At 45.1% G+C, this 10,669-nt stretch overlaps 2 protein-coding genes across 4 annotated transcripts in view; one reads left to right on the forward strand and one right to left on the reverse strand.

The window, feature by feature from the left end:
- Positions 1-464: 464 nt before the first annotated feature.
- Positions 465-5,649, forward strand: aste1a (asteroid homolog 1a). Its single transcript, XM_017452956.3, has 5 exons — positions 465-695; positions 803-2,119; positions 2,474-2,690; positions 3,758-3,926; positions 5,049-5,649. The coding sequence occupies exons 2-5, from the start codon at positions 821-823 to the stop codon at positions 5,311-5,313; spliced, it is 1,950 nt and encodes a 649-aa protein (XP_017308445.1). The 5' UTR covers positions 465-695; positions 803-820; the 3' UTR covers positions 5,314-5,649.
- Positions 5,650-6,456: 807 nt separating this feature from the next.
- The window catches only part of atp2c1 (ATPase secretory pathway Ca2+ transporting 1), a 29,937-nt gene continuing 25,724 nt past the window's right edge, over positions 6,457-10,669 (reverse strand). For all 3 annotated transcript variants that reach the window (XM_053674800.1, XM_053674801.1, XM_053674802.1), the window contains 3 exons: positions 10,426-10,521; positions 9,318-9,459; positions 6,457-9,039 (listed from right to left, as the gene is read on the reverse strand). In XM_053674800.1, coding sequence (XP_053530775.1) covers positions 8,909-9,039; positions 9,318-9,459; positions 10,426-10,521 — 369 coding nt within the window. In that variant the 3' untranslated portion in view covers positions 6,457-8,908. The remainder of the gene's footprint in view (positions 9,040-9,317; positions 9,460-10,425; positions 10,522-10,669) is intronic.

Genomic DNA, 10,669 nt, shown 5'->3' on the forward strand with positions numbered 1-10,669 from the left:
AATATTTAAAAAAAAAACAAAAAAAAAAAAACAATCGAATCATCAAATAACAAAAAGTCTAACGAAAATATTGAGCTCTACTAAAGGCACCGTGGTGCTATAAAGGCTAGTATACAACTTATAGACAGTATTTATCATTTTATGTATAGATGTTATTTGTTCATTTATTTATTTCAGCACTAGATCCATATATATATATTTCAATATTACCACCAGTAAGCGTTAGCATGAAACAAAATTAAAAATACTTTCAAAATAGATGACCTAATATTAAAACACCATGTTACATTACATGCATTAACATGTCCATAACATCACGTGTACACGAGGGTGATAAACGTGATTAAAATGCTTGTTTTTTTGTTTTTTTTTTATTGCTCAATAGGTTTCATCTCTCAGCTCAGTTGAGTTTCGATTCTCAGTAAATCAGCTGCGGCTTTATTTATTTGTTTGGGTGTGAAGACTTCAAGTCATCGTCTGGGCTGTGTCTCAAATCACATACTAGTCTACTGGGTGTAATGTTAAACTACACTCCTGCATGAGATCCGCTCAGACACACTGTTCAGAAGGGGCCGTGTGCGGTTTGGGACACAGCCGGAGATTATAATCCAGAAGCAGCAGATCAGGACGTTATTCACACTTGATGTTGCTGACTGGAAGGCGTTAAAGATAGTTTCTTTAAGCAAGGCGAACAGGTAAGTTTATCTACTAATCTTCTAGTCTTAATATCATACAGGATGATTGCAGTAATCTGTTTGTATATGTACATACAGTATATTTTCCCTGTTGCTGTCATTTCCAGGATCAGATTTTACTCACTATGGGGGTTCGTGGACTTCACGGCTACATCGAGAGCAACAGTGATTTTCTGAAGACCAGCTTCTTTAGAGAAAGCAAACTCGTCATCGATGGATGCAACTTGTATTACCTTCTTTACTTCAAGTCTCACCTGGACCAAGCACACGGCGGGGCTTATGAAGACTTTGAGAAAATAGTTACACTGTTTTTTAAAAATCTCAGACTCTGTGATATTGAGCCCTACGTGGTGCTCGATGGGGGGACCGACGTCAGTGACAAAAAATTTGACACCCTGAAGAAAAATCGCCAAGACAAAATCACAAAAGCCGATGCCTTGTCCAGGGGCCATTCAGGAGACGTTTTACCCATTCTCACCAAAAATGTGTTCAAGCAGATCCTCCAGAAACTTGAGATTCCCTTTATTCAGTGTCTGGCAGAAGCGGATTGGGAAGCAGCCGCATTGGCCAACGAGTGGGCGTGTCCTGTTCTGTCCAACGACAGCGATTTCTACATCTTCGGCAACCGGGGCGGATTTTTGCCCCTCAATCATTTCCAGTGGACGGAAGTGAGTCTGATGAGAAAGGATGAAAAAAAATTCATCCCTGCCAAGTCATACCATGTTCAAAATCTGCGTACTGCTTTTAATAGCATGAATAAATATAATCTTCACCTTTTTGCCACCATCCTGGGCAATGACTACACCAAACTGGACAGGAGAGCGTTTCCAAACTTCTCAAGGTTCTCAACCAGACCTGGAAGAATCGCCCAGATCGATGGCTTACTCGTGTGGTTATCACGCTTCCCCAACCCAGAGCAAGCCATCGCTGGTCTCCTGAGCCCCCTGGGGAAGAACATGAAATCAGCCAGCATTGGAAACACAATACATCAGGGAATGGCAGAGTACAGACTCAATCCCAGCTCCATTGCCCAGTTCTTCATAAGCGGAGAACCTCAGATCAAGCTTCCAGGCCCTTTACAGAACCTGCCGGACTGGAGTCTGAAACCTCTGGCAGAAGGCAAGCTGGCCTTCTCCGTCATTGACGTCCTGACACTGCAGAGGCTCATGATGAACATCCAGGTGGAGGATTTTGGACTGAGCAGCAGCAGCGAGACGTCTCGGCCGATACGACAGGTGATGTACGGCGTACTGCTGTGTACCAGGAAGAAGAAAGACGGTAAACGCGGCACGTCTTCTGGAGAGAACCAGCAATACTACGTGGAGGAATACGACAGGCAGGAAATAACGCTGAGCAGCACCATGGTTCCAGCTGTTCTACCGACACGTGTAGTAACACACCTTCACCTGGACTCGCTGTGGGAGGTAGAGATGTGGATTTATCTCTGCTTTACTGTAATCGAAATGTTTAGTCCATCACTCACCACCGAGCTAAGCCTTTCCTTTGGGTCAAAATATGCCATTTTTAACTAAATGTAGATTTATAAAACGTTTTTACAGTAAATTCCAAAGAGTCTTGTTATCATGAGTAAAACATCCTGTTACTATAAGACAATAATCTTGTTATTGCAAGAAAAATATCTAGTGGTTCTGAGAAAAAGATGTTGATATTACAAGGAAAATATCTACTACTTCAGTAAAACATGTTGTTAAGTGAAAAGCGTCTCGTTACTACAAGAAAACGTGTCATGACGAGAGCGCGTGACGATTCTGTTCCAGGTGCCGCAGCACTGGCGTCTGCAGGTCGTGTTGGAGGCTCTTGGTGTGTCTCCGGTCGCCGATTCCTTCCATGTCCCTGAAGGTCTGCAGCTAGCCGTGTACGTCACGTGTTTCTGGCTAAAACACGCGAAACCTGAGCCGAGAGCAGAAATGCTCTGGGCTTTACTGACTGGCCTGGTCTACACACACCTGTGCAGAGAAGAACAGACTGAGGAAGGTAAGAAGACGCGTGTGACAAAAACAGACAAAAAGCAATATGTAACATGCATTAACGTTAACATAATCTCCAAACTGTGGGTCTAACCAAGACTGAACCGACCCGAGCCAGAACCCTAAAGACTGAACCGACCTTAGCCAGAGCCCCAAAGACTGGACCGACCCGAGCCAGAACCCCAAAGACTGAACCGACCCAGAACCCTAAAGACTGAACCGACCTGAGCCAGAGCCCCAAAGACTGAACCGACCCGAGCCAGAACCCCAAAGACTGAACCGACCCGAGCCAGAACCCCAAAGACTGGACCGACCCGAGCCAGAACCCCAAAGACTGAACCGACCCGAGCCAGAACCCCAAAGACTGGACCGACCCGAGCCAGAACCCCAAAGACTGAACCGACCCAGAACCCTAAAGACTGAACCGACCTTAGCCAGAGCCCCAAAGACTGGACCGACCCGAGCCAGAACCCCAAAGACTGAACCGAGCCAGAACCCTAAAGACTGAACCGACCTTAGCCAGAGCCCCAAAGACTGAACCGACCCGAGCCAGAGCCCCAAAGACTGGACCGACCCGAGCCAGAGCCCCAAAGACTGGACCGACCCGAGCCAGAGCCCCAAAGACTGGACCGACCCGAGCCAGAGCTCCAAAGACTGAACCGACCCGAGCCAGAACCCTAAAGACTGACGCGACCCGAGCCAGAGCCCCAAAGACTGAACCGACCCGAGCCAGAACCCTAAAGACTGAACCGACCCGACCCAGAACCCCAAAGACTGAACCGACCCAGAACCCTAAAGACTGAACCGACCCGAGCCAGAACCCTAAAGACTGAACCGACCCGAACCAGAACCCTAAAGACTGAACCGACCCGAGCCAGAGCCCCAAAGAATGAACCGACCCGAGCCAGAACCCTAAAGACTGAACCGACCCGAGCCAGAGCCCCAAAGACTGGACCGACCCGACCCAGAACCCTAAAGACTGAACCCCAAAGACTGGAACCAATGAAGAGTTACTGGCAGTATTTGAAGATGTGAGTCATGGGGTTCCTGCTGTTGTTGTTTCCTGCTTTGCAGAGATTGCACCAGTGATTTCGAGGTTTAAAAAGCTGCAGGAACGTACAGGTCAGAAGTTTTTGGACCTGGAGCAGGCTCACGCTTACTGTCAGTGGCAGTCCTGTCTGAATGACAGCTTCAATCTGAACCAGCTACTGAATCATCCCGTCCCTGAGCCGGAGTTAGCATGGTACACTCACTTCTTACTTCTACACACACTTATTCTCAGGTACCTCGTGTGCAAATACCAGCTTTTGTGTTGCAGGGAAAAGACCGCGAGTTTGAATTCCGACGATGCTATATCTAAATCGGCCGTGCTGTCTGGGTGGGCGGGGCATACTATGTTTCTCTTGTCAATCACAGTTAGACTAGCCAATCGTGGGTGACTGTGAGCTCATGTATGTGCCAAGTGTGGGACTCGGTGTGAGGCCTTCACCCTCCCCGGGTGCAGCTCAAAACATTAGAGCTACTGGATTTTTGATTTCCATGAGCCGTAAGCCGTAATCATCAAGATTCAAACAACAAGAAGGCTTGAAACGGTTCACTTTATGTGTAATGAATCTAGAAAGTTCAATTTTTTAAATTAAAATTCAGGAACTTTTCCACGACACTCTAACTCAGGGGTTCCCAAACTTTCCCAGAGCAAGGCCCCCCAAACGGCATTAACATTTGACCGAGGCCCCCCTTTTGCAAGATGTCTTTAAAACACATTAAAAATACAGACTTCTGAATATATCCGCATTTTTTTATTAATAATTACATCTTTACATTACAATACATTACATTAGGAACTGCTTGTGTGTGTGTGTGTGTGTGTGTGTGTGTGTGTGTGTGTGTGTGTGTGTGTGTGTGGTTGTCTGAGTGAGAATTTATTTTTCACACCAAATTGTTGAGGCTCCCCCACGCCCCCCCTTTGAACACCACTGCTGAAACATGACTCTGAATCACTTGAACATGACTCTGAATCACTTGAACCTGCCACGTCTTTGCCCTTATTCTGTGCTAAAGGTTATACTCGCGGTTCTTAGTCATTCCTCCAGGGTGGAGGTCATGAAGTCTTACCCACTTCTATAATTCAGAAACAAACAAAGAAAAAAAACCCCATCCCGGAGTCAGGTGTAAATGGAAAGAATCATTTTGCAAACGATGTGAATTGAATGAAAATGAATCAGAGCTGCACTTCAGGTTACACCAGTGACGCCGGCATGTGTATTTGTTCAGCCCGTGTGCTGAACTTGCCCTGCGTGTTATCGTCGTATAGTTTGCCGTGTGTGTGTTCTGTAGATGCATTTATTTGATTTTTTTTTATCAGGTTGTACTGCGGCTCTTTGGTGCACGGTGTCACCCATGAGCTGAAAAGAGGCCTCACACCCGAGTCTCTTCTCGCCGGAGCCCCCGTCGCCATCAGGCTTTACCAGAACCTGCAGGCCGCAGTGGAGCGCGAGCTGGACGACGAGTCCGTCACGACGATCAGGACTAGGACGTGGCCGGGGGAGGAACTGAGCGAGGAGTTTAAACATCTGATGGACAAGGACAAGGATGAAGATCAGTGCATGGTGAGGAAGGAGAAGAAGTAAAAGAAGACGACGACGATGTTCTTCTCAGGAACATCGATTATTGTAAAAGTCTTTTTCATTCTCCGTGTTTACAGAATAATCGGAGACTTGCACTAATGTGCGTGGAGGGGAAATGTTTTGGTTTTTAATAATTCTATCAGATTTTATTCCAATGTGAACTTCTGAAACACGATCTTTGGGCTTAACAAGACGCTGTCAAGGATCTTCCCTGGTCTTCAGGCAGGAGGAATTATTATTGTTTAGCGGAGTATTGGGGAGATATTTTGTAACTGCAGTAGTGATGGTTTTTATGCCCAGCGTTAACAGCTTGCACCAATAAAATCTCATTTAACTCGACTACCTCACGTCTTTGTACTCGCGTCGTTCAACCGAAACTTTACAACACGACGTTCTTGTAAGCTCGCCGACTTTTCTACACCAGAATCTGCCAGACATTACAATTCCTATCCATTTATTTATCTTTTAAAGTCTGGTCGTACTTTTTCAGCTATTTACAGTTACGTTTCAACGTTAAACGGAAGAATCTGCAAAACGAGTAAAGTTCCCGTTCTCACTTACGTTATAGCAGCTATAAACACTCGCGCGCTATTCTCGCTCTCTGGGCTCGCTCTTCAAGTTAATAAGACACGTTCTTGTCCATCTGGTGCACAGTAACAGATAAATGAATGAGCATAAAGTGGTACTGATCGCCGGCAAACATGTAATAAACACATCTCTGGGATTCAGTCATGTCTCCAGACTTACCTGCTGCTCGGTATGTTGGTGCCGTGACCCTCGGTGAGTTAAAAATAATAACAACAACAACAACAACAACAACAACAACAATTATTTTTGTTTTTTTTTTTAAAAAAGGTATTATTGCTGTAATTCCTCCATGTTATTTGGAGGCCGTTCGCTCGCTACGGCCTGCAGGGCAAAGCAAACTTTCCGAGTAAAAAACGTTGGGGTTTTTTTTTTCCATTTTAAAGTGAACGCACTCATTAAATGAGGTTCAGGGGTTTTTCGATGTGCATCGTGGTTCATAAATGAAATTATAGATTATATATCAAGAAACCAGTAAAAATTCTATTCAGAGAGAAAAAGAAAAACAAAAAAAACCTCCACGTTCCAGTCGAACAAACCTGGACCAAACGCACGCCAAGCTTCTGTTAAAGATTTGTAGAAATTTTAATGTACAATCACGTTCTGAAACAGCCATCACGGACCATGAACTGCAACTGTGCATGACTGAAAATAAATTAAATACAATATTTATTTTTTAAAAAAGGAAGAAAAAAAAAGAAAGAAAAACAACAAAAAAAAAATCATTAATAACCCACAAATTCCACCTCAGCTTGTGACCCGTTCACCCTCGGGGGAAACGGCGTACATACACACCGACCCGACAAAACAAAACTCACTCGTGTTCTTCAGTGACTGGAGCATAAGAACAAAGCGGCCGTTTAAACAAACGCTGCAGTAAAGAGGAAAGAAATAACCACGCAGCGGACTGCAAAACTTCAGTGTATCGTTCCTCAATATGAAGAAAGGCGTGTGGAGCTGGGGAGTGTCGGCTCACTGCGGTCAGCTAGGCATCGCCGAAAATCCCTTACACCAAACAGAGCCATGTGCAGCCCAAACATCAGCATCAGCATCATCATCATCATCATCATCATCATCATTATTATTATTATTATTATTATTATTATTATTGCCGTGGGTTCAGTAATGGTAGCCACGTAATTTGCAAAAAAATGTTTTTATATCGTTTGGCATTTATTGTATTTAATTAACTTTTTCTATTTCCGCTATTTGGTTTTGTTCTGTTAAATAATAATAATAATAATAATAATAATAATAATAATAATAATAATAATGTAACCGTTTTTAAATACATTACTGATAATATTGTCAACAGCAATAAAAGGCTTGGAATACGATCCTCACCTACACGTAAACTCTACAGTACTGCACACGGCCAACCGCTACAGGAAACGTCAAGAGCTTCTGATCTACAGGAACTGCGAGAAGATCTGAAAAAAACCCCTGCGTTTTTCCCCAGATGTCGTCGCGTACACGGTGCTGTTCCCCTGTAACGTAGAGAACCGTAACGGTAACGGACGTCTAGCTCACCGAAAGTATCTTCCTCCTCGCTCTGTGACGTTCACACGCGTTCACGTTCAGACATCAATTCCACCTCGATTGCAGTTTTTGGAGGCGGGGCCAATGAGGGGGGGAGGAGTCATACCAAACTGCTAAGTCACAGAAAGTGACTCTGTTGTCCGGTAGTATTCCTCCGTAACCGTCCAGTGTTCAAAATAATATCAAACGGCGAATAATAATAATAATAATAATAATAATAATAATAATAATAATAAGACGTCATTTTAGAATCCTTTTTTTTCCTGAGGTTAACGAGGACGTCTTAAACCACATCACGGAAAAGGTTTCGGTTGCGACAGACATTACATCATTCTAATGAAGCGGCTACTGACGACGCGGACACGTCGGCTCCGACCCGCTACGCCCGAGAAACGTGAAGGAAACGTCCAGCGCGGATTCCATTTTGGCGAATAACGTTTACAACATAGTGCTTTAAGTGTTCCGCGTTTCCCAAAAACTGTGAAATCATTCATCATGTCCGTGCTGACCACGCCTTCACCTGCCGCTGTCTAACAGTGCATCAATAACGCGTACAGCGTTGTCTAATCGCCCGGTGTGTGTGTGTAAAGCGTCATTTCAACCATTTTAAATAATAACAGTGGTCAGCGGCGTCAGATTCGCTCTCTATAGAGATATGTATATAGGAATATTATAATAAAGAAACTATCGTGTGGCTCTTGGTTGGCGCGGTGGGATTTGTTTCTCTTTCAGACGCTGACACTAGGCATGTGCCCATATTACGGTCACACCCCCGCGGCGGCGTAACTCATCACGGTTTACGATATTAATGCGTTTACGTACCGGTTCCGGCGGCGGCCTGAGGCCTGAGGGGACCACATTTTGAAGAGACTTTGAAGGAAAACTAAATCCTAAAACCAATTACTGGCACATGCCTAGCTGACACGTTTATTCAAGCTCGAGTTGCCAGGATGCGAAGAGGCGTTAGCCGAATTGTTCCACAAAACTACAACCAGCAACAGTTCAGGGATCTGAGAGAGAGAGAGAGAGAGAGAGAGAGAGACAGAAAGAAAGAAAGAGAGATTGAGAGAACGAGAAAGAGAGAGAGAGAGAGAGAGATTGAGAGAACGAGAAAGAGAGGAATTTTTTTTTAAACTTGGAGGCGTATATAACCAGGAGCGTCTGATTAATACGCTTCATAGTGTCATAGTGGAGTCTTAAAGCAGCACACCGAGGTCCAGGACGGGGTTCGGCTCTCCCTCAGCGCTCACTTCCACTCCGTGAACTCAGAGAAACCAACCCGAGAAAGGATGACCTTCAACCTCTCCTTCTGCTCCGTGATGACGTCCTAGACGTGGACGAGCCAGTGCAAATCCGATAAACCCAAACCCCCCCTCAAACCCCTTCAAAAGACCGCCCCCCCAAAAAATCCCTCATAAAACCCGCCCCCGCCACAAGACGACGCCGTCCGCTCCTCTCAGAGATGCAATGTTCGTCATACGTCATGGAAAGAGTTGCACTCCTCTTTTTCTGCTTTTTCTCCTCCTCCTCTCCACCTCTCCAGCATCTTTATGAGTTCGGACACGAAGCACACGGAGGAGGTCAGGCACACCAGGAAGAGCAGATCTGCAGACGGACAGGGGGGGTCAAATTACACTTCTTTCAGCTCGGTTTGTGCAGAAAACGTGCACGAGAAGGGAACTGTACTGTTCTGAAGGACGGCCGAGATGTTCGAGAAACATCAGATGTGTAATATACTAAATATACTAGTTTGTGCGTGGAAAATAAAGTGACTACAAAATAAAATAGATCATTGTTATTGCTAATCGAGAAACCATGCACTTCAGAGGGAACTGAGAGCCGAGCACAGCGGGTCGGGACGAGGCCGGCGTGTGGTGTGTTACCCAGAATGCTGAGGCTCTCGGTCTGAAAGACTTTCTGCAGTGGAGGGAAGTAGATGACCAGCAGCTGGCCCATGATGGAGGCGAGTACAGCAAAGCAGAACGTCTTGTTACTACACAACCCGATCTCATGTACCATACGGGTCTGAGAGAGAGAGAGAGAGAGAGAGAGAGAGAGAGAGAGAGAGAGAGAGAGAGAGCGAGCGAGCGAGCAAGTGAGCGAACAAGAGAGAGAGAGAGAGAGCGAGCAAGTGAGAGAGAGAGAGAGAGAGAGAGAGAGAGAGAGAGAGAGAGAGAGAGAGAAATGCAAATTTAATGCAAAATTTTATCCAACTGCATGATTAATGTAACTCCTTTAATTTGTAACTTTAATGTAAATTTGTATAATTTTAATGTCATTTTAACGTGACTTTAATCTAACTCCGTGACTCGGGTATCTGATGTCATTGTAGTTTAAAGCTGTAACTGGATTAATGCAGCCTCTATACCTGTAGCTACACGGGTGCAGTAACGTTACGATGCCACGAGGCTAATGATCTGCTCTGTGAGTGTCACGCATGCAGCGCAGCTCTGTGACTGTGCTTCACTGTCCAACTTTAACAGAACTATGAAACTTTCCTGTCACTTTCATCTAAATAAGCAGCTAATGTAACAGTGTAACTTCATAAACACTGTAATTCTAATGTGAAAATGTAACTTTATCTTCAACGTAACTGCGCAACTACTGTGTAACTTTAACGTCAATTCCGCGTGGATGCGTAATCCAGTCCGTGCAGGGGTTCGTGGAGCTTCTTGTGATCGTTGCGGCCAAAAATGCTCGATTTTGCTGCGGATTAAAATAATAATAATAATAATAATAATAATAATTTTGTGGGAAACTTCTTGAATCGCACGACACAGTTCTGCGCGCTCTTTCGCGGGGATGTTTGTTGGTAAATGAGACGGTTCAGCTGTGAATCGGAGAGGGCTTCGGCAGAACGCGCGCCGCCGCCCAAATCTGCGGAAAATCTGGGGTGATTCAGAAACATCGGAAGCTCCGGAATATATCGTGGCGCCTCCTTGATTCCGCGTTCGTTTCTGCTATAGCAAAATCCTGGAGGGAGTTACACACCTGTGAGCGAGAGCTGAGAGCGTTGAACATATCGAAGAAGACAAAGCAGGTGAAGGTCATGGTGGTGTCTCGTGGTGTGATCTCATTGTCCCGCAGCTGCACACAAGGCACAGAAACATTAGCAGCGTGCACACACACACACACACACACACACACACACACACACACACACACTAACTGTAGACTACACTGAGTATATGCAAGTATTCACACGCTTCCATGTAAGTATTGGCACCCTTCAAGA

The sequence above is a fragment of the Ictalurus punctatus genome, chromosome 23 (assembly GCF_001660625.3).
Source record: "Ictalurus punctatus breed USDA103 chromosome 23, Coco_2.0, whole genome shotgun sequence".
Lineage (NCBI taxonomy): Eukaryota > Metazoa > Chordata > Actinopteri > Siluriformes > Ictaluridae > Ictalurus > Ictalurus punctatus.